This window comes from Drosophila santomea, chromosome 3R, assembly GCF_016746245.2.
Source record: "Drosophila santomea strain STO CAGO 1482 chromosome 3R, Prin_Dsan_1.1, whole genome shotgun sequence".
NCBI lineage: Eukaryota > Metazoa > Arthropoda > Insecta > Diptera > Drosophilidae > Drosophila > Drosophila santomea.
In genome coordinates this window covers 13,930,835-13,957,640 of record NC_053019.2, presented here as the reverse complement: position 1 = coordinate 13,957,640, position 26,806 = coordinate 13,930,835, and the positions used below count along the sequence as shown (strand labels likewise).

General features: G+C 43.7%; 5 protein-coding genes across 10 annotated transcripts; all 5 read right to left on the bottom strand.

Annotated features, from left to right (window-relative positions):
• Nucleotides 1–12,372: 12,372 nt before the first annotated feature.
• On the bottom strand, nt 12,373–15,756 carry LOC120451509 (putative aminopeptidase W07G4.4). Of its 2 annotated transcripts, XM_039635266.2 has the most exons (5): nt 15,600–15,756; nt 15,212–15,349; nt 13,962–14,238; nt 13,797–13,895; nt 12,373–13,727 (listed from the first exon to the last, which is right to left on the bottom strand). In XM_039635266.2, the coding sequence occupies exons 2-5, from the start codon at nt 15,223–15,225 to the stop codon at nt 12,591–12,593; spliced, it is 1,527 nt and encodes a 508-aa protein (XP_039491200.1). In that variant the 5' UTR covers nt 15,226–15,349; nt 15,600–15,756; the 3' UTR covers nt 12,373–12,590. The 2 variants fall into 2 exon arrangements, with proteins under 2 accessions (XP_039491200.1, XP_039491201.1); XM_039635267.2 differs by lacking the exon at nt 15,600–15,756 and having other exon boundaries at nt 15,212–15,425.
• Nucleotides 15,757–16,034: 278 nt separating this feature from the next.
• LOC120451510 (protein BCCIP homolog) lies at nt 16,035–17,160 on the bottom strand. Of its 2 annotated transcripts, none has more exons than XM_039635269.1 (3): nt 16,938–17,160; nt 16,750–16,876; nt 16,035–16,682 (listed from the first exon to the last, which is right to left on the bottom strand). In XM_039635269.1, the coding sequence occupies exons 1-3, from the start codon at nt 17,058–17,060 to the stop codon at nt 16,054–16,056; spliced, it is 879 nt and encodes a 292-aa protein (XP_039491203.1). In that variant the 5' UTR covers nt 17,061–17,160; the 3' UTR covers nt 16,035–16,053. The 2 variants fall into 2 exon arrangements, with proteins under 2 accessions (XP_039491203.1, XP_039491202.1); XM_039635268.1 differs by having other exon boundaries at nt 16,035–16,697; nt 16,938–17,159.
• Nucleotides 17,161–17,354: 194 nt separating this feature from the next.
• Nucleotides 17,355–18,091, bottom strand: LOC120451511 (protein Abitram). The gene has a single exon (XM_039635270.2). The coding sequence runs from the start codon at nt 18,089–18,091 to the stop codon at nt 17,441–17,443; it is 651 nt and encodes a 216-aa protein (XP_039491204.1). The 3' UTR covers nt 17,355–17,440.
• Nucleotides 18,092–18,110: 19 nt separating this feature from the next.
• LOC120451512 (COX assembly mitochondrial protein 2 homolog) lies at nt 18,111–18,503 on the bottom strand. The gene is made up of 2 exons (XM_039635271.2): nt 18,333–18,503; nt 18,111–18,272 (listed from the first exon to the last, which is right to left on the bottom strand). Exons 1-2 carry the CDS (start codon nt 18,411–18,413, stop codon nt 18,111–18,113), a joined length of 243 nt encoding a protein of 80 aa, XP_039491205.1. The 5' UTR covers nt 18,414–18,503.
• Nucleotides 18,504–18,796: 293 nt separating this feature from the next.
• Nucleotides 18,797–26,766, bottom strand: LOC120451144 (probable serine/threonine-protein kinase kinX). Of its 4 annotated transcripts, XM_039634570.1 has the most exons (14): nt 26,342–26,596; nt 25,926–26,164; nt 24,372–24,455; nt 24,007–24,081; nt 23,656–23,940; nt 23,556–23,594; nt 23,234–23,311; nt 23,098–23,175; nt 22,949–23,026; nt 22,212–22,882; nt 21,835–22,156; nt 21,256–21,428; nt 20,508–20,963; nt 18,797–20,210 (listed from the first exon to the last, which is right to left on the bottom strand). In XM_039634570.1, the coding sequence occupies exons 2-14, from the start codon at nt 25,984–25,986 to the stop codon at nt 19,794–19,796; spliced, it is 2,817 nt and encodes a 938-aa protein (XP_039490504.1). In that variant the 5' UTR covers nt 25,987–26,164; nt 26,342–26,596; the 3' UTR covers nt 18,797–19,793. The 4 variants fall into 4 exon arrangements, with proteins under 4 accessions (XP_039490504.1, XP_039490502.1, XP_039490501.1 ...); XM_039634568.1 differs by lacking the exon at nt 26,342–26,596 and adding an exon at nt 26,711–26,766 and having other exon boundaries at nt 23,656–24,081; XM_039634567.1 differs by having other exon boundaries at nt 23,656–24,081; nt 26,342–26,598.
• Between the last annotated feature and the right edge of the window lie 40 nt (nt 26,767–26,806).

Below are 26,806 nucleotides of genomic sequence, written 5' to 3'. Positions count from 1 at the left end.
GGGGCTTATCTAATCGCAGGCATATAAATATAGAACCTTTTGTCCGGGGTCCGGCGTGAAGAACTCCCGTGAAACGGGGCTTGCTCCGGGGGCAAAGAGCTCCAGCGCCTGCGCCCAAGGCAATGCGCTCAAGTCAAATGCATTTCAAATGCAATCGGCCGGTTATTAAAGTTAGTTGAAAGTTTCCCGTGAGTACACCAGAAAATATTAGTTTATTGTTGATTTTTTTTTAATTTAATAATTCTGCCAAGCAGTCCTTTGAGTATCATATCATACATGTATGTTTTAATAAAAATATCAATATGTTCCCAATGATTCCTCATGGGAATCCATTATATTACCAATAAACTGGCTTTAAAATCCAACTAATTGTATTATTCTTTAATAAATCACCTAACCATGCCCTGTTTTCTCGCAGTGCCTGTGCTTCTGCTGCTCCTTCGTCTGCGGCCAAATCATGTTGGTTCCGCCACGATGGCACATGGCGTCTAATGAACTATTGTGGGCGGGGGAGGCGTGGCACCTGGACGGGGTTCGTTGGGGGGAGTGGGGGTGTTTGCATGGTGTCGCACACTCGCACACACGCACACACACACTCACACCGTCTCAACTTTGCTGGCTGGGCAACAAATCAGCCAGCGGAGAAAACCAGAAATGAAGCTGGGCTCCAAGCACCAAGTTGTCGTTGTAAAAATGTTTGCCTGCACGCTTTCCAATGGTTGCTTGGATATCTTGTGTTTGTTGCTGTTGTATGGTTGTTGTTATAGCTAGATATTATTGTTGTTGCTGTAGCTGGTCGTGCTTTGCGGTCGTTGCCCCGCCGTGACGTCACCGGTTCAATGGCAAAATGTGACCCAGATTGTCTGAGCTGCACAACTAAGCTATATGGCATGGCTTTGCCAGTGTGTGTGCGCTTTTGTTTGCCGTCTGTGCCGTGTGCTCGTGCTGTTGGCCACATTTCACCCGGCTCTTTAGAACCAAGAAAGAGCTGTCCAGAAGAGCCAGAGCGAGAGGCGCTCTCTTCGGCAATTTGTAAGTTGGAGCTTCGTGGGAGCCCCTGCCCTTGGCTGTAACCTCTTGTGGGTTTCGTTTTTATTTAGTTTTTGGTTTTCGTTTCGACTTGTTTTTAATTTTTTTTGGCCACGGCAACAGCAGCATTGGCTTTGGCTTTCTATGCCCCAGGTTAAGGTAGCCCTTCCCGATTCCGATGGCGAACCCGCTTTCCCTGGCTCTTTCTTCGAAATGGGGACACACGATTCTCAGCACCAGCGGCTTCTCCTTCTGCCAAGTTTTCAGTGAGTCGTCGGCTCGATTGCCTTTGTTGCCGTGTCTCCGTAATTATCGCTCGCCGGTCCAAGTCCCAAACCTCAAGTCGAACTCAAATTGAAGTCGAGAGCACTCGGAGAAAGGTATTACTCCTAAAATACGAATACATCTGACCAAGAATTCCATTGGCTAAGTCATTGAATACTCAATAAATCATCTATTTTAGGTATTGATTTAACTTAACCGCTAATCCTGTAATGGCTCAATAAAAAGAAACTGTCGCAATGCCATCACAATCTAAGGTTTCATGTTATGCCCATTTATAACCATATACTCCGGCTGTTTTTTCCAGTGCAGCCCAAGTCGGGCCAAGTCAAGAGTCCCAGGCCGAGGCAGTGTTGCGTGTAATTTGTTATTTTATTTTATTGTTATTATTACCGCATGCGACGTGCACTTTATTTTCATTACCAGTTGGGATTCTTTTCATGCATATGTAACTTCGTGTATGGGAGAGCATCTAATGTCATGCATCGGAATTGGAGAATGCTTTCATAGTTGCAGCAGTTGCTGTTGCCGTTGCCGTTGCTGCGGCTTTTGTTGCACGTGTGAATGTTGCATGTTGCCCAACTGGGCGGAGTCCCCAGGCTGTGTGGAGTTGGCCCAGCACCTACTACCAGGCTAATTGGAAATGCATAAATGGTAATTGATGGCTATAAATAAAATGATGATATACCCAATTTGTTTTGAGCGCGCGATCGCCGTTGATATGGATTCTGAACCATGTTAGATAACCGATTGGCCTGAACGATGTAGGAATGGGAATTGGTGAGTCCCCCAAAGAGTGATCATTGACGTCTGGAAATGAGTGTTTTGCATCATTGTATTCAAAGTTTCCAGGAAGCTAACCTATTTCCTGGGCTTAATTAATTGGTTTGCTTGCGAAATAATTGATTTGTTTTCATTCACATATTATAAGCCAAGTTGTAGGGAAACTAATCATTTACTTCAAGTGAAAATAAATATTCTAACTTAGTGATTACTTTTAAATTTTTTTCCCACCAATCAGTTTTTAATATAAATCAATAGGTGCTAACTCAGCATATTACTCAATCTTTATGAGTAATAATAAACTGTTCCGATAGATTTTCCTAGAACTTAACCTATTCCCTAGAGCGATGGCCTTTTCCGATGTTGAATCACTGTGACATTTATGTATTTTCAATTTGAACCTCGACCCATCAACTCAGTTATTTTTTGCTTCCCCTTTTCCAAAGCGCCTCAAATCAGCGGCAATCTGTACAAATTTGTGCAATTCATTAAAACGCTTTTGATTTGATATTGGCTGTGGGCAATTAATTGCGCTTTTAACGATGCTCGCTCCCTGTCTCGCCCACCCAGAGATCTCCATCTCGTTCGCACATTTGTAAGCCGACTTTGATACTGCAGCTCTCTATATAAATCCATGATTTTCATGGGGCAAGTGAGATATAGACGGGAAAGAGCGAAAGAGAGAGAGAGAACGAGGGAAGAGAGCGATGCCGGTTGGGGGCCAGTTTGAGTTTGCAGGCCTCGCAAGAAATTAACAATATTTATATAAACAAGTTATAAACAATGTTTGTCTAAACAGTGACAAACACACCAACACAAACAGCCACAAACCAGTTGATCTCTCAATATCGCCCCCTCTCTCTCTTATTAACATATCCCGTCTCTTTCTCACATTACATGAACGACGGATGCATGAGTTGCATACACTTCCGCATTTCTGAGGCCAGTTGCCAATGCAACTCTTCTCCTCTCTCTTCTCCTGCCATCTCTTTTGAACGGCCTACACCCGTCTCTTTCTTTTCTCGTTTTTACGCTCTTGCAAGCAGATTAACACTTCGAGCCTCTCTTACAGCCCCGTGATCACTCTTTGAGTGTCAGCTGATTTTGTTTTGCTTGAACTTTTGCCGGTTTCAAGCCGCGATCCAAGCGCCCATCTCTTTCCCACCGCATATCTCGCACTCTTTCACCCCAGCTCAGTTGCTTGGCTTGTTTGTTTTGGAGCGGCAAGCCAACTCCTTCGTACATTAGCATGTCAGACGGGACTGATGCTGGTGGCGACCCTGCCCAATGTCAATCATTTCTGGCCCTGTCCAGGGAAGCGGGCCAAAAGGGCGGAACGTGTTTCCCCGATTCCCCGCCCATCACCCCCGAAAATTCATTACAACGAGCTTAAATGCTTGTTTCTTGCCTTGTAATCTTCCGTGGCAACTAAAGGCATCAGCAAATTACACTAAGAAAACACTTAAATTAATCATCCGAGTTTTTGACTTTCTACAGATTTTATTTCCCTTAAAGATATATATTTAAAAACATTGGTTTATGACTATGAAATTAAAAGTCAAAACATTAAGAACTTTTTAAGAGTTGTTGAGCATAATAGATAATAGTATCCACATTTAAGATATATAACTCTCGAGTAAGGTGTAACTCCTGAAACTATTTCTCTCTGTGTAAAAGTTTGGCGGCCCAAAACGCACTCACACGTACTCGTTTGGGTGCGGGCCTAGCGAGCTTGGCTTAACTTGGTTACACCGCCGATGGGATGGTATGGCCTGGTCATTTCGGTCTTTTGGGCCCGACTTACACACTTTGTATGCTGCATATGTGTGCCACTCGCACTCACACACGGGCGGATATTTGGTTTTTTGGGAGGTGAATGGCCGCAACTGTCGTTGCCACTTTGGTAGCACCGTGGCGCATTAAAGGCAGAAGCGGTGGCGGCGGCGGACCAAAAACCAAAAACCAAAAGCCAAAGCCACAACCTCGTCATCATCATCATCGTCATCATCATGGAAACCATGGTATATCCCAGGGCTTTTGGCACACAAAGAAAAATTGGGGGGTGGTGGGAAGCAGGAGTATAGGCACACAGAAAGAAATGGGGTGGAACTCATTAAAAAGAAAACATTCAACATATTTTCAATAATTATAGCTTGGAACTGAAGAAACAAATAATTTTATTGGTAGAAGTGCATATAGATATATATCTTTTATTGTAAATTACTAAATGAATGGTTGTTTTGTTGTGTATATAGTTGGAGGGCAGGTCAGTCGGAGCAATGTTTAATTTGCTTTGCATTTTGTTTGGCCAAACTCCAGCAGAGTCGATGGCTCAGTCCCAAAACCTGGGAGTCTTACAAACTGGCTGACTGAGGAACTGACGGACTGAATGACGTCTTCGCTGCTTCTGGCTCTTATTTCGGCTCTTGGTCTGAACGTAACTCACGCATTTTTATGGCCACACAAAAGTCCGGGACGATGTCTTAGCCTTTTCGCTGGCTCTTCGTTTTGTTTAATTTGGTTAGTGCGCTTTCTTCCCACACTCCGATTCGCACTGATCACTGATCCTCCAGCGAAGGCGGTCGCTCATAAGTTCTAAACCCATCTTCCATCTAAGCAGCTTTTGCTCTTTAAGTGGAACAAAATTGGAACTTTTGAAGGGGGCGTGCCGAAAGTGATAGATGGGATTTCAGTGGCAATGGGCTATGTACATATGTAGATTAAAATGAAGCAAGTCAGTTCTAAAGAGGATATAAAATATACATACATATTTCCAAATTATATTTTATATCTATTAAACATTATTTATAAACCCTATTAAAAATTCCTTAACAAAATTTATTTAAATATGGAAATTATAGAAATAATATTTATATAAATTGTATACATTTGAAATAGTAAACTTATTAACCTTACTATATTATTTATACCTAACTTGCTCCTTTGTTACCATTTAATTCACATTAATATTTTAATTTAACACCTTCCATTCGTTAATTGAATGGCCTTGTTTTACAGTGCATTGTAAGCGATCCGGCTCTCTATCGCTGCTCTATTTTTCCCTATTTCTCCAGCTGGTCAGCGAGTAAAACTAATTTTGTTTTAATTTCTCCTTTCAACACATGTTCGTGTGTAATTTTTAGACCGCCACGAGGTATTTGACCCTTTGGCTCACAGCTGATTTATGGGAATTTATACGTATTCGTATACCCATGTATACCTATCCCTGTCTATGGTCTGCTGCTGCTTTTGGATCTGAATCTGATTCTGATTCTGCTTCTGATTCTCTACTTCTGATTCTGATTCTGATTCTTTTTCTATTTCTATTTCAGAGCGGAGTTGAATGGACGTTTTGCGTGAAAGTTTGTGTGCCGTGTGTGATACTGTCTTGATTTTGTTTGTTGCCTTGCTTCTGGGATGGCCAAGTGGCCATATAGCCAAGTGGCAGAAGCCAAACTCTGAAGTCGGAGCGCAGCTATAGGAAGAAAGCTAATTCATGACATGCTGACCATATTAATTTATCTTCTTTCTGCAAAAGCTCGTGCATGATTTGGCCATTACCACCAGTGGAGTTGCCCCTTTCTTTGCTTCTTAACACTCCATCGGCTACAGTCAGACTTCTATAACTGAAACCATTTTGGAAAAGCAACAACAAAATATTTAAATATAGTTTTATTCATTGTAAGAGCTACAAATTGTAAAAATCAAAGTAAAATTCTTTTATAATTAATACCGACTTAGTTATAAAAGGCTGTAATACCAGATTAAATAATTATTTAAATATATTCAACAAAATTATAGAAAACTTTAGCTGAATCTCAAGTTTTAGGTGATTGGATAGGAGCTATTATTTATTTTTGAAGGCTAGATAATTTTGATGGATTACACATTGTACTGAAAATTACACACATATCTAGTCTAATCATCATACATAGGTATAGTAGAGATAGGTACGGGATAGGTTATTTAGACTGTATCTACGAAAGTCTTTTGCCATATGGTGGCCAAGTCTCTGAGACCCTCCTTCCAATTCTGTGGTACAATGAACTCCGGTGCGTGAAATGTTTGAAGCTCTTCGTTCTTTTTCGGTAACGAGATCATTGACACTTTAACGCGGAATGCATTAAGTTTGTTACCATGGCGAACGATCGCGGGCCGTGATTTCTTTCTTTTATTGGCATGATCGTGCACTCCTAATGATAAAGAAGTTCGTAGAAAGATAGCTACAAAGCCCAGGTCGCTGAAAGAAAGTTGATGGATGGTTGGCCATAAAAGCGTTCGGATGATGGATATGTTGGCATCCGTATGAGCTTGGAAATGTTAGAAAGATCACTAGCATTTGATTTGCTAACTCTTATAATTATAGATGAGTGCACCCTCCTAGTTAGGAAATCGAAGTATTGCCAGTGAACTGAGGTAGTACACAATTTTAATACGATAAACTGATAACTTATATTGTATCTATTGTATAACCGTGTATGCAAATGTTGAGGATCCATGTCAAAGCAAAATATTAAAAAAGTTTCAATGTAAGCGATGCAAATCAAGCCAAATTTTAATACAGCATTTGTTTAACATTTCAATACGCAGCAGAGTTGGATTTGAATAATTCTCCCATTCGGATGGGGTTTCAAGCATTCAGAATGAATATTCGGAGATAATGCAAATGATTGGAGAGTGGTAAACAAAGTCGAGCGCCATTGGGTTCAGTGACTTCTTATCAGAAAAGCTGGGCTACAGGAGGAGTAACAGATAAGGCCATATCATGACAAAAGGGAATGGTTTGGCATTGAGGTCCAGTGCAGAAAATTCTTGACTCTCGAACACGCCATAATTACTCCATTATAATGGAGCGGCAACAACTGAACAGATCTGAAGAGGACTGAACTGAGCTGATTGAGCTGCAGGCAGCAGATAATGATTATGGTTTCAATTACCCGGAGATGGAGCTAACGAACGCCCCACAACAAAAGAGTAAACAAACATATGTATATATGTTTTTTTCCAATTTTTTTTCTTCCTCCTTCTTTTTGGACTTTTTAGTGGTGTAAAATATGCGGAAATGCATTTCTATGGACTGACTTACACACAAGTCAAACACCACAAGTCATGCCAGAGCCAGCCGGCGAAACTTGCATGTGAACGTAGCTCTTGGAATCGTTTCGGCTGATACTTTCCTCCCTGTCGCACAGTTGGCCCGAAGATGACGATATTAATGCGGCTGGCGGATGGTAATGATGATCATGATAATCATGTGAAAACCAAGCCAAACCAAACCAAACCAAACCAAACCGAGCCATCCAAGCCGAGCCAAACCAAAGCCAAAGCCAAAGCTGAAGATGAAGCTGAAGCTGAAGCCTGAGCCCAAGAAAAGAGCCTCCCATGGATGGACCTGTTTGGGGCATAATAAGAACACCAAGCAATGCAGCTGCCTGGAGCTGCAGCAGCAGCCTCATCTTGGCCAATGCAACCAAGATGGCAACAAATACGGCCAGCAGCTTCAGCAGCTACAGCAGCAACAGCAGGATGCAACTGAGCGGGGCAGTTGGGACTGCGGAAGGAGGAAAGGGGGCTGTTGACGATCAACCTATAGCCCAAGTAAATTACGACTGCAAGTCAACCAGTCAAGTCAGTCAAGACGACGAGAGACGAGAGTCATCTCTGGATCGCTGTGGCTGGAGCTGGAGCTGGAGCTGGATGTTGGTGTGTGAGAAAAAAGTTAAGAAAGAAAGCAAGTTGCTGGCCGGGCTTTTTCTTTTGTTGTATTTACAAGCGGCCAAAGGTTCGTTGACCGTACAAATAGTGACCCACTAACATCCGCGAGTACGTTCACCCTAGTGACGTATTGTTGCCTCCATGGAGCCGAAGATCCAACCAACCGATGATGGGCCCGAGCCGAACTTGGCTCAAACCTTTTGGGCCCGGCCAAGCAGCCGAGTGAGCCAGTTTGAAGCGAACCTCCGAAATCGGTTGGGGCCTAAGAGCAGCATTATGGGGCTTAAGAGCGTCGTCTTCATCTTCGCTCGCTCTCTGTTGGCCAAAATGCGGAAATGCTGCTGCACCATCGCTGCCACCGTTTGGGTGTCCAGATTCCTGGGGCAGATCTTCTGTGGCCTTCTAATCCCATCGCCGCGGACATCTTCATCAGGCTAGATTAAAAGCAAATTGGCTGACCAGCTTCGCTCTCGCTTGGCCAAAAGTGATTTCGGCCCTGACCATAAAAATATTTGCTGCTGCAATCAATTATGATCTGGCTGGAAGTGTGTGAGACTGGTTCAAATGCATCTGTGTGAAAAGCACTGGGAAAAATGAGAGGGGAGAGTAATCTTAATTAAGTCACTCTTCAGGAAAATATTAAAGTGGGAATTTCTATATGTATGGTTTTGCTTTTCCAATCTAAAAATGGTTTTCGTATGACTTAACTCCTTGCAAAATCTCTAATTTGCTATGGTTTCAACAATAACAATATTGCATTTATAAATTGGTGCTGATGCATAAATATACGTATGTTATAATTCGTATGGCAATTAATTTAATTGAGTAATTGAAGTCGTATTTTACATTACGTGCAACTCAAATTATTGTGTATCATATCTATGTTTACAACTTATGAAATGTAGTATAAAATCTCTCTATAAAAGTATTCCTGCTTCAATCTATTTTACTTATCTCCATATAGATAGGGTATCTAGTATCTGGTGGTGTTTAAACTCGCTTATCGGCCCGACCACACCTTTCGTTCAGCTTGTGGGTCTTGTGACCTTTAGCAGCCTTGACAATAGTTGCCGCCTTTACCCCTGCCCCTGCCCCTCCCCCTACCTTCGGTGTTTACCTCAAGTTCAAGCCCGCCGGCAAACCTGAAATTGCCACATGCGGTGAAAGTAAAAATTCATAATTTTACCCCCTCCCCGGCAACTCAGTTGTTAACATTTTACCCAAAGAGGCCATAAAAATGGCATGCCAACTGCGAGGAGGCAAACTAGCAGCACCACTGCAACACTGCAGCACTGCAAACTGCCAGGCGGCGTTGGTGGCAAACAGCGAATGCAACACCGAATGCCTCACCAATACCAAATGCATTGGCATGCAGTTTTCCAAGCCCCTTTTTACCACTTCATTAGCCGACCAGCGGGTCGAATTGTCGGCTCTCAATTTTTAGTTTTCAGTCTTTTGGGTTTTGGTTTTTAGTTTTCAGTTTTTGACTGTGGTTTTCGGGCCTTTCCTTTACTTTCGTTCGCTCGCATAGGAATTTTCCGAATAATTTTGCCACCAAGGTGTGGGCCGGCCACACATTTTCTTCGCCAAGGCTGAGGCCGCGTTGATCATGAACATGACACAATATTGTGGGTTATGAGCCGACTTCCCTGCACACAGAGAAATACTTTACACACTTTCAACCCTTTGTGCATAAATGTTTAAGTAAGGCTATTGGGAAACTAAAGAGCAAAGGGAAATATTGTATTATACTGTACACAATAAATTCTATTATACGTAATGGGGAAACGCTTAAGCGTTTGACTTAAGCCAAAGTGAGGAAAGAAAATCCACTATAATAATGTTTACTATTAAATTGTTTTCTTTTATGTTATAACAAGCCTGTAATTAATTTCAAGCTTTTTTTATATAAGTTAATTAAAACAGTTTTCTGCTTACTCTGGGTTTGAAAACATCTTCTACTCATAAATTATCATACTTAAGTACACACATTTCTTTTCCGTGTATCTCAGCCTGCTGTGGGCTTGCCGATTGTTTGGTTTTCCTGAATTACTGCTGACGGAGGAAAATCTGTGTGGTGTGGCAAAAACATTTCAATTCCTTTTCCCAATTCGACTGGAGTTCATAATTTAGCGTTTATTTATGAGTTGTCAAGTTGCTCGGTACGTGACTGGTCGGCCTTGTTGCATTTTCAAGTTCAGGGCGCCGGCGCCTCAGGATCCCGTATCCCGTTTAGATCAACTTGATATTTATGAGTTTATGCAGAAATTTGTCTGTTCCCAGGCAGGATTTGTTTTTGGCCCACCCACGCATAGGGATTCGTGGATTCTCGTTCATGAATGAACAACTGCAGGCGGGGGAGGACATTCAATATGGATCCTGGCAGCCTTGAACTTGGTCCGTTCGAGAATTCGGTGATCTGAGCAGCTGCTGCTGTTGATGCTGCTGCTGCTGCATCATCTTCCAACTGGTTGGGCACATGGGAAACTGGCCGAGCTTTTGGGCCAGGATCGAATGACTATTGGCAGCTGGGTGCCTCAGCTTCCGATTCACACGCTCCCTGCTCACTGAAGTGAGGCCAACAGGCTACGGCGAATAGCCTGCCAAAGGGGCTACCAAATTGGCTAACAATTTTCAAGCGGCTGCCGCTGCAATCATTGGATTAATTTTAATATGTCCATGGACTGGGCTGCTTTCGACCTAGCCGGCAGCATCTATGATTATGGGCTCACGGCATCGACTGGCCGACAAACACATGTACATAAATGTAGCAACATTGCTGCCACTGGAATTGCGACCTCTTTGGTGTTGCTGCAGTTGCTGCTGCTGTAGCTGGTTACGAAACCCCAAGAAAAACTTCCGCATTCATTTAAGATCATTTCTGTCGTTTGCTGCTCCAAGTGGTTGCTGTTGCTGCTGTGCTGCTGCCGGTGCAAGAGTTGCAACAAGCAGCAGCAGCAGCAGCAACACAGCCCCCCTCATTTGGTGTTGCTTGTCTGTTGTTTGCTATTATTAATGCCGTCGCCGCCGCCACCGACGTCTTGAGTCCCAGGTCCCCAATGGTATGTTTTCTTCATTTGCCGTTTTCGCGACTTTATGGATCGGGGAGCAACTGCCGCACTCACTTGGAGCCAGTTCGTCTGCTTCCAAAAGACATGCGCCCAATTGACAAGGTGTTTTGGTGATTGTCCATACCGGATTGCTGTTCCTCATTGCTGTTGTTGCTCCTTGCGTTGTTGTTTTCCATGTCTTACTGGGGGACAGTCGACCTGTCAGCTGCTGTGAACAAACACTCAATGGTACCACATATTCCAATAACAATACCATTTTAATTGAACTGCGTTAAAAACGCATTTGATGATTTCTTTCACCCTAAATATAAGCCATAAGGATTTCCGAGGTCTCAATTCCAAGCCACAAAAATGGATGCCGCCAATAAAATCGATTAATCATCTGCCGCATGAACCAGATTTGGCTGAAAGCAGCCAGGAATCATCCAGGAACCAGTCCTGCCATAATCAGGTCAACTCTTGGTCCGTTAAGTGGCTAAGAAGCCAGAAACCTCCGAAGACCAGAGATCTTCTTTCGTTTCTCCCACTTTTGATGGGGCTGATACTTTTTGTTGGTTCGTGCCGCCTTGGCAATAAATTCACACTAACGGATCGTAAATGGGAGACAAGTCAACGAAAAAGACTTTTGCATTCATCAATAATAAGTACCGTTAGCCCGGTCAGAGCCAAAGTGTTCCGACTTGGCCAGATGACCAAAAGTGGCCAGTGTGACTGTCAATAAATTACCCAGAAGCGCACCCATTGGAGAAGGGGAAAGAAGTTGAAACCAAGTTGGTCCGGGAGAACGGCCAAGAACGGGAAGAGACCGAAGTCAGAAGAAGGCCAACGGGAGCCAACGGTATATTATGCAATCACAGCATGAATGAGACACTCTTGACCGAGTTTCCAAAGCCAGGCAATAACGGTACCAAGACACATGCGACAGCTGACAAGCGGGCCCCATCCACATCCCCATACCCATCCACATCCACATTCACATTCACATTCACATCCCCATCCCCCGCCAAGCCAATCCACGCCAAGTCGCTGGGCCAAGCTCCCCGGAACGAGGCCCAAAGCGAAGAGCATGGCCAAGAAGCGACTAACGGGTTCTAGGCTGTGGGCAAAGCTAAAAAAAAAGAAGGCGCTGCAAAGCTGAAGAGAAAAGGCTGCGGAAGGGGAAGAGAAGGAGTACGAGCCGTACCGAAGATGGCCAACAAGAGCTCGAAATGCAGGGCACCCGCCAATTATGCAAACAATGCAGCTGGGAAATGCAGTAATAATAAAAAATAAATAAAAAAGCCGCAATACCCACGCGCGTTTGTTTGTATTCCTAACAAATATGCTGGGGGTGTTTCTATATAATGAGTGTGTATTTCTATTTTCATTTTGTTGGTCCTCTTTTATAGAAATTATAGCTTTTCATCTATATATGCAATAAAATGTATATTATTTAATTATTCTTGGCCTGTATAAAATCAAACACACGTAAATTACGTAAATAAAAATAACCTTTTAAGATTTTCAACTTTATTTGTAAATGTTTACCAAATTAGTAACATACCTTTATGAATACAATATGAACTCGGTTTGGCCTTTATTAAAAAAACAGTGATGCAGTTAGTGGACAGTAAGATAATATTGTTGGTTAGCTATGCACGTTGGTGTATAAGTACTGTTTGTGGTGATCGCGTACACGTCCTCCTATATAATATATAAGCTGAAGAGGATTTACTTCTGCAGATGGGTCTTCACCAGGGAAACAAGAGGGGCAGCTGTGGGCATCGCTGGGTGCTCACCGGCACTGCCGGCGATATCAATATGGGTGTACTTGATCGGCAGCTTGGAGTCCAAGCCATGTTTGTCCAGTCCAGAAGCCTTAATCATAAAGGCGGCGGGCACCTGGTGACCGCGAGGAGTCCTTACCGACGGCGCATTATTGGCCTGCACCAGATCCTCGCCAATCACCTTTCCAGCGTTAAAGGAAAAGTCACTGGGACGGAGAATGGATACCTCAAAGGGCTCTCCGAAGGCCTGCCCAGCAGCCTGCAGTCTTCGGGCGTGATCCTCACGGTGGGCCACGCTGTTATCAATGGCAATCGACTGACCCTCACCGGCCGAGATGAAGGCGTGACCAGTCAAAGTGGCAATGGTGAAAAGATGCGGATCCGGGAGATTCTGCTCCACGACCAACTCCTTCATGCGGCAGAGAGCATCGGTCATGCACATGCGACCCTCAGCATCTGTGTTGCCAATCCTCACATGAAGACCAGCTCGCGAGGTAATAACCTCATCGGCCACATAGCACTCCTCGCCCACGGAGTTGCGCACCATGCACAGGGCAGCCACGACATGGATATCATCCGGCTGCAGTTGACTGACCACCTGCATGAATCCCGCGGCAGCAGCCGCTCCACACTTGTCGCGTGACATACCGGCCATCACACCTCCGGCCTTGATGTCAGCACCACCAGTGTCATAGGTCACACCCTTGCCGACCAGCATCAGGGTTTTCCTCGCCGGCTTGGGGGGCTTGTACTCCAGGAAAATAATGCGACCGCGGTGACGCTCCACGGCATCTGCAGCCCTGTTCACGGCAGCAAAGAGGGGATACTCCTTTTCCAGAACTTTGGAGTCACTGATCACATTCACGTTCAGCTTCTCGAACAACGGCTTGATGTACTTCTCCACCTGGATGGGCGTCATGCGCTCTGGGTCTCCAACTCCGATGTCGCGGGCTACAAAACGACCGGCCTCCAGAACGAGAGCTTCTTGGAAAATAGCCTCCGCCTTTGGATCATCGATCTGGACACTCAGCGTGGTCACACGGGGGTCCTTTAAAGTTCCTGCCTCCCGCAATTGAATGGGCTGATAAAGGTATTTAGGCATAGCATTTTAAATAAAAGTAAACATAAAGTGTATTATCTATTATCTTACCACATAAAGCTGCTCCAGAGCTCCCAGAACGGTGCAGAGCTCGGCCTCGGGGAAGCGCTTCACCTTGGGCACAAACAGCAAAGGGGTTTGGAATCCAGCCTGGTAAAGAAACACATGAAATGTATATAATTACACCTGAAACTGTTTAACATTTTAGAAACCCACCTTAAGAACCTTCTCCATGGACCGCTTGGCCGCCTCCTGGTAGCTCCTCACATCGTCGTAGTCGGTGAGCTCGGGGACGGGAGCGTAGACCACAGGTTGGTCCACGTTGGGTGCCTTGAAGCAGGATATGCTGCTGTCAAAGGACTTGTCGAACTTGCGGTGCTCCTCGAAGATGGCCTTCAGTTCATTGGGAACCGCATCGCGGTCAATGATGCACAGGCAGTCGTTGCCGGCCAGACTCATCAGCTTGTTCAGCCGGAGGGTGCATGGTAGAATTCTGGAGGGGCACACGTAGAGTTAAAGTGCGCAACGAAATGGCTATTGTTATTCATTTAGAAACATTTCTGGGTGTCAACAAAACATGCAATGGCGTTTTAATTGAAATGAATTTTATCACGTCACACTGGTTTTATTAACTGATGCAATCGCTTATATTGCATAACAGCCTTCTGCTTTTGTATTCTAATTTATTATTGCAAAAGAAAATGTCCCCACTGTATGAAGAGCAACCATGCCCATGTCTTGCTGTGCTCCCCTTTCTTTTACCCTCATTCCTGGCGCTGAGGTAATCTTAACTCAAAGTGCTATAAAGAATCGCGATAAGCTTTTGGAATGATCATAATCACAAACCGATTTCCAATTTGGAAACAAGTGTACCAGCAGACTTATCACTACAACATTTGGTGTTAAAGTACTTATTTAGAATATTTGTAATCTCATTGAAGTGGTTCTACTAGAGACCAATCCTTAGGTAACTGGGTCTACAATATTTTGGGAAATAATCTTATGGTGTTGGCCATTTAATTGCGTTATCTTCTGAAGCGCCCCATATCAAACAACATGAGTTGATTTATGTATGTTTCTAGAAGTAGCACGAACTAGATTATCAGGATATTAATGATGAAGCAAGAAAGCGAATTGTGTCCTCCCCTTTTCACTTCAATACATTATTTCACAAAACATTGTTTTCATGGTGGGAAAAGATAAAGAATGGAATTTTTACGACAACGATTCTTTGCAGGCAGCTAATTAAAATTGATAACCGGTGAGATGTGGAATGCAAAAAAGGTTCTATTTTCGTTTTGGAATTATGGAAAGGTACATTTGATGACAATCAATAGGTGCTAGGCAACTAACCCTCACTGTAAAAGATGGCGAATCTCTAAGAGCTTTTCCAATCGGTCGCTAAGCGTGGCCAGATAACTGAGCAACTTAAAACACACCCTCTTATAGCAGTTGGTAATACTCACTTTTCGATACCCATGATGAGTACTTTTTCGAAGGCAGCTCACGCGACTTGGTCGATCGGCAAGTGGGGCGTCACTGAATCTCCTCCACTGATGGGAACAAAGCGCTGCAGCTGGAAACTGGAAACTTGGGAGCGGGATCTGGAACGGAAAGCTGGCGATAAGGAGCGATTCTGATAGCTCTCAGCGGCGTTTTGCAGTGTTCTGGCTGGGTGGCCAAGCTTTTTATACATTTGACTAGCGAGCCGCGCTTTTGTTTTTTTTTTTAATTGCTACTTGCTTTTTCGAATGAAAACAAATCGCACGACCGATGAATAATCGCCAGTATGCTCGCTACGTAATTCTAGAACTCGGATATAACTTGTCAACAATAAAGGCAAAGTCTACTCACGTCGCTCGGTCTTCGGAATTGTTATTGTGGGTTCCTCTTGCCAGTCACGTCCACGGTGGATGCAGTTTCTGGGCCAAAACTAACCACTGGCAAAAACAAAGGAATGGCAGCCAGGTTTTTTCACAGTAGACCAGCCGGCATGTGCGGAGCTTTCAAATGCCGGCCAGGTGACAGCTGTTTGTGGTTTGCCCGCGTTGCCAATCGTCGTAAAGGATCCGAAAAGCTTTTGGTGCGAACTTTTAATACCTGTGTTGAAACAACAAGCTTTATATGGGACTAAAAAAACTAGCCGATTATCTGTGGTTAAGTGTTATTGATATTATTTCTTTACACTTTATGCGTACTTGTCGGAGAGTTATATTTTTTTAATAGGCCCAACAGCACAAACCTACATTGTCCCCAAATAGCACATTTTAAACATATAACACAGCTGTATCTTTTAAATGAAACATATTTATTCACCATTAATAAAGCGTTGTATATCGTCAATAAGCTGCGGAAGTTTCTTGGCCTCCAGGACCAGGAGTTTCCTGTAGGGCGTCATCACGGCATCGCCTTCCAGCCAATCGCCAGACATACCCGAATCGGTTTCAGAGGCCACGGAGTACTCGAATGAGAACTTCGCCCGATCCGAAAGCAACTCATCCTCAGCGTTGGTGTAGTTGTCCTCTGCTGGTTTTCCCTTCTTCGCCTCTTTCCTATAGAACTTAACCAGGAGGAGCAGAGTGCCAAAGTCGAACTTCATTTTCTTGGCCTTGGCCGCTTCGATTTCCTGCTGCAGACTCTGAAGCAGTGGCACGGAGATTTGAGCTGGGATGTTTATGAATCGCTCGTTGATCAGGAATCCCACATGGCGCTGCTCGCTGTCCAGAATCTCCCTCAGCTGCTGCTGAACTTCCTGAGAAGCGTGCGTCTTGGCGCGATCCAATATGTAGGTTCTCAACTGGGCGATGCTGGGCTGATCCTTCTTGGCGGTGAGGTTCAGCACAGAAGTAATTCCAAAGACAGTTCCATCCTCGACCATGTTGTCGTCGTCCGTTTCGCTCTCGGCTTCCTCGTCGTCGCACTGGCAGATCACACTGCCTATGAAATTTTGGGCTGGAATCAAATGAAGTTGTACTGTTACCAAGATTAACAGTGGAATGCTCACCTATGATCAGATCCGCCATTTGGTTGCAATTTATGTGGGCACGAAGGAATAGTCGCTGCAGCAGTTGGGAGATTCCCTGGGCATCGGGATCCACTGGAGCCCGTCCCTCAAAGTCGATTTCAACCTCCTAATAGGGTATTAACTTTAAAATACATTTACGTTTAATGAATTGGAGGCACTCGGTTCACCTCGTTTCCTCTATAGGCGTCTGGATGCGGTTCGTCGTCGTCATCATCCTCGCTAGAACTGGAGTCGTCCTCGTTGGGGTCCACTTCCATGGTATTAAGTTTTTTTTGCTTACTAGCAGACATGTTTATGATTTAGTAAGCGAATTTGAGTTTGTTTCGCTTCCAATAAAAATATAATGCGGCTTTAACAGCTGTTTATCGTCCACACGTGTTGCTTTGCGTTGCCAACTATAACGCACTGGGCTGTTAAGTCTAACAGAGTTCTGTAAACAAACAACGGCTAACAGACTGCTTTAAAATAAACTGTACAGCTAAGTATGATTACATTGTTACCTTAAATAATAGTAAAGCAATAAAAAATGCACAAGTTCCAGAAAATATGATCTGGGTTTAATGTCAAAGAATGGGAAAATGTTATCTTTTTATGCATACTCAATGTAATATATGAATCTTTAATTAAAATACATAGGCTATGACAAAACAACAGCGAAACAAGAGTCAAATCACGTCTCCATCTCATTTTCTTTTTTCTCGTTTTGACTGTTGTCATCGGTGGACTCAATTTGAGGTAGACCTTCCTTCTTGGTTTTAAGACGCTCCTCATACTGCTCCTGTGTTAAAAGACTCGCCTTGATGGCATCGCAGTTTTCGATTTTGGGCAGAAGAATGGCAAAGTAGCCGGCTCCCTCAGGCAGTTGCTCCAGAAGCTTTGGCTCCTCCACTAGGGCGGTGTTTACCTCCACCAGCTTGCCCCGAATACAGCTGGGCACCTTGTAAGACTCTCCATTTGCCGTGGTGACCAGTGCGAGGGTGGACTCTGCCTGTAGGATCATTCCGCCCTTTTTGCCCTTGCCCTTGACCACATTCTGGCTGCGGTCTACGTTCCCTATATCGAAGTTGACCGATGAGATGCCCTGACCTAGCGCAGGGTGTTCGGGAGCCAGGCAGATCAGGCAAATGCGATTGGAGTGGTAGAGCACTTGGTAGGGAACATCTCCCTTGAAGTAGTAATATCTGGTGAAAAAGCGATCCACAACGCTGGGGTAATCCTCCTGGAAACCATCGGTTATGGGAGTTACGAGCTTCCCACAGATCTCCTGCTCTTCTTGCTCGAAGTAGAACGGTTCTAGCGGATCCTCTGGTTGTACTGGCATATTGGTTGATTTCTTTCCTTTAGTTTCCTTCCTGCTGGAGCAACTTTTCCTTGTACTTCGCCTGACTTTCGCGGGCTTTGGCGCGATTCGCGGCGGATCGGGCGATTCTCTCGCCTTTTAGGCACTTGACCACCTTATCGTCAATGGAGTTGCACACGCCCACAAATTTTGCGAAGGCGTTCTGAAAGCGTGATACCTCGTTCAGTAGCCATTCTCGACGTATAACTTCCTGGTTACTTACATTTTCGTGGCAGGCCTGGAGTTCCTCGATCAACTTGTTGCAAGCGGGCGTGTGCAGATGGGAGGCAAGATCCGTATGCATTTTCTACTGATTCCGGTCGGGTTTATTGCCTTTCCACTTTCCTGATTCGCGTGTGTTGTCAAAATTTTGTTAGGTAATTTTAACATATGTTTTAGCAGAATAATTTCTTTTTCATATGGTCACCCTGCGATCATAACAGAGGCCAGCTTTAAGCCAAAAATACTAACGGAAATACCAAATGTTAAAATCTTTGAAAAGTACACTTTGATAACGGTAGTTCATAAACAAATTTACTTTTTCTGTGGAGATGATCTCCAAATGATTTATCATAATTGTATTATAAAGTAAACCAAAATGGTCCTTTTTTAGTGATACAATAAGCTTGCATTTAAAAAATTCATATTAAGAATAAAGATCCTGATTTGGAATAATAAAACCATTGATTGCTTGGGGTTTTCTGTTGTTTTTATTTATTTGTGTATTTCACCCGCTCTCACAGTTCATTTTTTACATAGACTTTCAGTGTGTAAAATTGGTTATTTGTATTTTATGTATAGGAGCTGCTCTCGCTCGTCAACAATTTATTTGTTCTATTTGAATATGTTAAATTTTTTATTATCGTCTTCACTGTTTGCTTTTATCAAAAAAGTCTTATAAGCTACGAAAATCGCCAGGGACAGAAACAAGAAACCAAAGAAATTAAAACGTTACGAAATTCCATTTGCTCAAAACTCAAATATCAGATCTCAAAATCAAAACTCTGCGCTGTTGTCCACTACTATTCGAGGAAAGAAAAGATAAAAAAATAAAACCGGGCACTTGGGAATTATAAAATGCTGTTTGCCAATAAGGGTTTGAATTTCGTGAGTTATGTGTGTGGGTTAGAAGTCGTCGATGGTTCGTCTACTAGTTATTGCTCTCAGTTTTGGGATAAGTGCTGATCTACTCGCCTAGAAAAGACTCTATGTTCCCTCTCAACTTGGATAAATATAATAGTATTTAGTGTGTGTGTGTGTGTTTTGCTCTCTTTATTGAATTTGATTCCCTCTCATAAAGCTCTCAGTTCGGTTAAGTTGTAGTAAATTAAATGAAAATAAAGATCTCCTGCAGGGCGGTTGAAATTGAAAGTTCTTTAAAGCAAAAGTTCCTTTTTTTCAAGACGCTCTTGCCTCCCTCTCCTTCATTTTGCCCTCTCTCTCTCACACTTTCTCCGGCTTTCTCTCTCTTTAGCTAAGCTATACCTCTCTCTCCTCAAACAATGTCCTTGTTTTTTGTCTTGCGCTGTTGTTCTCTACCGATTTCTGGGGGTTCTATAACATTTCTCCCTTCTCGATATTAATTCCCTATAGACGGTTTCCGGTGCCGATGTCACATGCTCTCTCTATCTCTCACTAAAACAAACTAAATGGCAGGTTTTCCCCTCTGGGAGGAGCCAACACCTCAACTCGTCCTCTTAGGATCGGCCTGGTTTTGGGATCCGTCCTGCTGCTGTGCCTCAATGGCGGCCAACGCAGCCTCGGACATCTTCTTGTACTTGCCGGCCAACTCGGGAAGTTCGTAGGCAATGGCCAGGTCCAGTTTGGTGATCGGACAGCCGCGGAAGTAGGTGCACGTGTCCCTCAGCTTCTTGAACTCGTACAGCGGATTCAGGCGGAAGAAGTCGCGGTAGACTTCCGGATCCGGAAGATCGTAGCGCGAGATGTTTGTCAGCGTGGAGAGTCCCTCGTAGATGTGGTAGTTCTGCGGATGATCGATGATGTCATCGGCGATGCGCTTCTTGTTGCCAAACAGCGTCTTGTGGTTGTTGAACGTGTTTAGGTAGCAGTCCACCATCTTGGCGTGGTTGCGCACGCGCACCTGTGGATGCAAATGGTAGGACTCATTCAAGTGCTGTACTCATAAGTTATTACAAACATTATATTATTAACTGCCGAATAGGTAGATATATAGAAATGAAATTAAACTTTTTCCATTAAATCTACTTAGAAGACTTTTCATAAGATTATAAAATGATTTTATAAGATAGCATTGACTACGTACGTTAATATGTACTATATAATGAACGATTCTTTGAAGGCTCGTATAAATATTCCCATTTTTCACTCTTTCTCAACGAAGTAAACGTAAATATCACGCATACGCCTGAGTACTCACCGCAAAACGACGGGCGCTGGCGATCTTGTGCTCGATGCGCTTATCGATGGCTGTGCGAAGGTCGCGCAGGAAGGCGCGCTCCTGGGCGAGCAGCAGGCGGGCGGGAGCGCCATCCTGGTAGGGGTGGGTCCACAGCGAGGTGGTGTACATCAGCGGGGGCTGGGCGGAGGACATCAGGGGCGAGATGTTCCAGATGAGGGCGCCCTGGACGCGCAACAGCTCCTCCGGCTTGACGGTGTCCGCCTTGTTGAGGATGATGCGCGTCTGGTACTCGCGCCCCTTCAGCTGGTCGAGAATGGCCTCCGTCTCGGGGCCCACATCCAACTTGGCCGGGTCGTAGACCAGAAAGATGATGTCCGCCCGATCGATGAACCACTGGCAGGCGTCGTTGAAGGGGAAGACGCGGGACACTTGCTTGCGCACCTCTAGAATGCCGGGTATCTCGACGATGTTGACCTGAAAAATGCATCGCCAAGTGCTTAAATATAGTAATTCTCAGCCTTTTTAGCTTTGCTATCTGTGTATCTGTGTACTCTCTGCCCTGTTCCGCATCAATTTATTAATAACGAAATTAATGCCCACAGCCTGTGTGCTAAAAGCTATAAATTCCGTTTGGCAGGTGGCCAGCTGTTTGCAGTTTCCCAATCGACGGGCAGCTGCCCTGGGCGACAAGTTAATGCTTGGCGGCGCCCAAAAGCATCTCTCCCTGATCTGCCCTCACAGAGATGTATATTTATGTATGGCCTACCTTCTCGAGGATCTTGCTCTTCATCTTCAGACCTCGCAGGCGCTCCTCCAATCCCTGACCGAACTTCTGGAGGCCGGCAAAGGTGTAGTCCGCCGCCAGTTGGGTTCCGTCCAGAACCTCCGTCTCATTGCCCCACATCAGAATGTTGAAGTAGGCCGGCGAGGGTTCAGCACCTGTTGCGGATCAACAATATAGATCCAAATGTTTAATAGCTTATTTTGCCTTTTGTAGAGGGAAATTTGTTTACAAATAACTTGCAGCCGCACATTCCAAATAGAAACTGTTGTAAATAAATTGCAAATGGGATTTCTAAACGGATTTTCTTAAAATATTTTTGAGCTACCATCGAAATATAAAACTTGAAAGAAAAATTACTGTACATATTTGAGGAAGGATACAAATTCAGCGGCAAGAGAGGCATATTTTAAGAAAATGAGATTTGAAATGAATATAAAATAATAGCTATTTATGAAAATGAACTTGAAGAGTCAAGTTTTTATCAAAAAATCTATTCTTTTTACATGTTTTTCAATTAATAATGGCATTTACATCAATGTACTATTTGTAATTGCTACCTACCGGTTCTCAAAGAGTTCGGCGTGTACTCGTTGTCAGTAAGATAGTTAAGGATGGACGACTTGCCGCCGGACCAGGGACCCATGAACAGAATCAGGGGCTTGGAGAAGATCTCGGGATCGCTGAAGTGGCGATTGCTCAGGTCGCGGTACTTGTACAGGGTCTCCAGGGGCTTGACGGCGTTCTCGTAGATGCGCTTAATGTCCCGCAGGATGATCTCGGCCACATTGTCGGTAGCCTTCTCGCGGGCATTGAACTCCTCATCCAGCTGCAGCAGTTCGGTGATGTGCTGACGACTGCGGCGGTTCTCGGGAATGTGTCCTTCCTGAAAATGAATTATCCGTTATTATAAATCTATATACAGATTTATAGAGATTTACCCAAAGAAGCTCATCCTCTGGCTTGGTGTCATCATCATCATCGTCATCATCAGCGGCTTCTTGTGCGGCATCGACTTGTGGGGCGTCATCCTGAGCTTCCTTTGACTCCGCGACATCTTCCTGGACAGCTTCGGGTTCTTTGGGAGCGGCTTCCTGCTGCACAGCTTCCTCCTCAGCCTCCTCAACTGGTGCTGGCTTGACCTCCTCCTTCACTTCCACAGACTCGGCCTTCTCTTCCTCCTGCTGGACTGGTTCGGGTTCGACTGCTTCCACTTCCACTTCCGGCTCCGGTTCCGGTTCCGGTTCCTGAACAGCTTCCTGCTCGGGCTCCTCCTCTTTCACAGCCTCGACCTCGGCTTCCTCTTCGACAGATTCCTCCTTGACGGTTTCCTCCTCTACGGGGAATTCTTCGGCGGGACTTGGTGGAGCCTCAATGTCCAGAACGGGAGCAGCATCGACTTCACGTTTGCTTCGCTTTTTGACCGCCTCCTTGTCATCCTCATCATCGTCGTCGACATCATCATCGGCGTTCTCACCGCTATCCTTGTGGTCGTGCTCATTAGGAACGCCATCGCCATCAATATCACCGTCGTGCTCGTTCAGGATTCCATCTCCATCCAGATCGTCGTCCTTTTCATTTGGAACACCATCACCATCAAGGTCTTCATCCTCTGAAAACGGAACACATTAACATTATTAAAGAATTTTAAATTAATCCTTAGACAAGATATACGTACGAGAATTGTTGGTACCATCGCCATCCAAGTCGTCATCCTTTTCGTTCTTCACGCCATCTCCATCAATATCTTCGTCCTCTGAAAGCAAACAAGTCCATATAAAATATTAACAAATATTCCTAATGAGCATTATGCATTAATAATCTTACCGTGATTCACTTTGCCATCTCCATCCAGATCCTCGTCTTCGTCATTTTTCACTCCATCACCATCGAGGTCTTCATCCTCTGTACATTAAGATGTATAATTAATATATTGCTTTTAATAAAATGTCTGTTAACTTACCGTGATTTATTTTTCCATCACCATCGAGGTCATCATCTTCCTCGTTGGGCACACCGTCCCCGTCGAGATCTTCGTCCTCTGAAATGTTTAAAAAAGTAATGAGAAACTGAATAAAAACAAAATTTCGTCCATAAGTAAGCAAGCTAAACTGCTGAAATCAAAAAGGACCAAAGCGCGATGTTGCTACTACCTGAAATCATAAATGTTGATAGTTTAAGCAAATAAACAAAGAATTATATCAAAAACAAATAAAACTAAAAGCTAAATATACACAGCACGTAATTCAAGCTTATAAGGGATTAAATATAATTCATAGTCCTACCATGATTTGGAGTGCCATCACCATCTAGATCATCATCCTCTGTGGGATAAAATCGTAAGTAAGCGGATTATAGTTTAATCAGGAGTACCAGCTTGCTCACCGTGATTCGCCTTGCCATCGCCATCGATGTCTTCGTCTTTGGAGTTGGGCACACCATCCCCATCGATGTCCTCGTCCTTGGAGTTGGGCACACCATCGCCATCAATATCGTCGTCATCTTCATTCGGGATGCCATCGCCATCAATGTCATCATCCTCGTCGTTCGGTATGCCATCTCCATCGATATCATCGTCCTTTTCGTTTGGAATGCCGTCCCCATCGATATCATCGTCCTCGTCATCGGGTATTCCATCTCCATCCAAATCGTTGGCACTTTTCGCGTCCTCTGTGGAATCCAATTCGACAGTTTCAATTTCAATCGTCTCTTTCTCATCAACCGTAGAATGCCCACCATCATCGTCGTCATCGTCGTCGTCCCCACGTGGCTGATCGGATTGCAGTTCTCCAGATCCATCCCTGACACCATCTGAAATCGTGTGAGCACTCCGATAAATAAAGACGAAATTAAATGGCTAAAAGGATTTTCATTTCATTTCGAAACGACATGAATTTGATTTGAAGGTACATTTAAATTGGTCAATTAATAAAATTTATTATCATGAATGTATGCTGATGGCTGAGTTTTATTTTTAAATCCTATTAAAATTAGGATGAATCATTTAATTAAAGAGCAATTTCAAAAATCATATTAATATTTCTTAAGATAGCAGATAGGTTGTCGTATAAAATCCTTAATATACTTAGGAGAGCCCTTACCTGTTTTCAATTCATGAATAGCCTTTTCAATGTAGGGTCGACATTCTGATTCGCTTGGTCCGACATCGGCATTGACAAACCCAACTGAAAACCATGGAGGAGAACATGACAGGTCAATTTGTAATACGAGTATATCGAAACATATAGCCCAAAATTATAGAAGTCCAAGTTATTTTCAACTCGCCGGCCAAGAACAATGGTCGCACTTTCGCGGTTTGATGTCAGCGCCACCAACGAGGTCATTCTATGTGCCCAAACTTGACATTATTTATGGTACTCGTCGAGTGCAAACATACACACTCCGGAATATATGTGGCGGATTTATGAATTTTATTTTTAAAAGATGAAAACTCAAACACATTTCGCCAGCTTGTGGATGAGTAAATTTCTATACCATTCAGTTGGCTGCTCGCCCACTTTGGCCTTACTTCTTCAGTTTTTGTTTCTCTTGGCCACCTTACTGCTCTGAAAAATCCGGATGCGGGGGCGAACCATTTGCAATGGAACATTCTATTCCACATCCTCAGCATTTGCTGTTTGGTAATGGAAGGTCGCGTTTTGAGTGATTGGTGGACTGAGATGATGGTGAGGTCGCTTGGCTAATTACTTTCGAATATTCAGACAGTTGGGACAAGTGTCTGCTAGAGCTCAGCGGATGTTCGTACATATATCTGCCAACAACCTGAGCCCAATTAATTGCGATTTAAATGAGTTTGCATATCAGTTTTCAGTGTGCATTTGATTTATTTCAGGGCGTATGTGGGCGGAAGCTATTTGAGCAATTCGTAATTTCGTATTTTTCATTGCTAACCGCATTGATAGAATTATTTATACAAATTTCGCCTGCCAACCGACTGCCTCCTTGCATATTGTGTTTATGTTGCTGCAATCGAGCCCATCCTAACCCACAATATATAGTACACGGCATTTGTGCCGTTTCTTTGCTGTTTTGCAAGCTTGAGCAAACCAAACAAAATATACAGAGACATTTTGCACACAAGGGTGGGAAAATAGATAGATGGAAAGCACTCGCTGAGCGCAAATAAAATAACTTAAAAATATCTAAATTTAAAAATATTACAAACGATGACAACGAAGAGCGGCCAAGCGGCAAAGCGGCGCAAATTTCTCAGTTCTCCCCAGAAAAAAAGGAAAAATCGGCAAACGTTTATCTGTATCTGTATCTGTGCTGCCACTAGTTGGTTGGCCAAGTCAAGTGTACGAGGCTATACTAATATACCAATGCTCAAATTGTCGTCCACTGACGTTTGCAGACACCAATACCGACTCGAAAAAAATAGAGAATAGAGAATGTATAGAGAACGCACAAACTAAGGCAAATATTTTTAAACGTATATATTAATACATATTTTTTTTCAGACTCGTTCCTTCTGTTTTTCTTGGCTTTTTGTCTTAAAATTGCATAATGCCTGCCCAGGCTGCGTGAAAAACTGTCAAGATATTTGAAATGTGCCAACTTGCCCTTTTGCCTTATATAACGTGGGGAGGAAAAAGGGTAATACACTGTAAATAAAACATTCGAGGTGTACTCACCATTATTGGAAACGGCGATTAACGTTAGTCCCACGAGGAACCAAATGGTTAGCCGCCCCATAATAATCAACACAACAAATTATCCTCGAGTTTCCAGCGTGGTTAGCACTTTAGCCACGTCATAAATCCTCCTTACAAGTTTTCCGTAATTATGAATAATTAGGGAAAATTAGAATTAACACTTTTTCTCGTATTCTGCATATATATGCATCCGCTATATATGCGCTCGTTTAAATGCACTAAATGAAAAGAGTGAAGAATATGGAAAACCAACGATTATTTAAGGCCAGAGAGCCAATGGACAAATGCTGTAGAAAGTATAGGGTATATATAGAGTATATATATATGTGTGTTTTTTTTTGGAAATCTGATGGCAATATATAAGTAGCTGAGTAGGTATTCAATTGGGTTCGCACAAATTTGTCACAATTTCAGTGGCTTTCCAATTTTGCACTTGTTCGTTATTTCATTCACTTTGCAGATCGATGGATATTTATTTAGAATTTAATATCTTAGATTATTGTTTAGAAAGGTTTCGCGCTGCCGTTAGCAAAATTTAACCAACAATCGTCGGCTGGGTAATCCTTAGTGTCCCTTTCGACGATTGTTAGCTAAATAATTTGCTTATTTCTGGCCGTCGTGGTCGTCTTTTCGTTTTGGTCGTCTGTGCACGTCGTGTGCGTGTCGTTTTTTGAACAGGGCAGCTCGAATTTTCCCAACACCTATCACATCTATTTTCTATCTAGTCTGAATGTCTGAAGGAAGGAAATTTCGGTTTGCCGTACACGAGTATACGAGACGATCTCTCCCGGTCCAAAACCAATTCGTAACTCAACATGCATATACCATGAATTTACCTTGTGACCGCGAAAATTATTCGA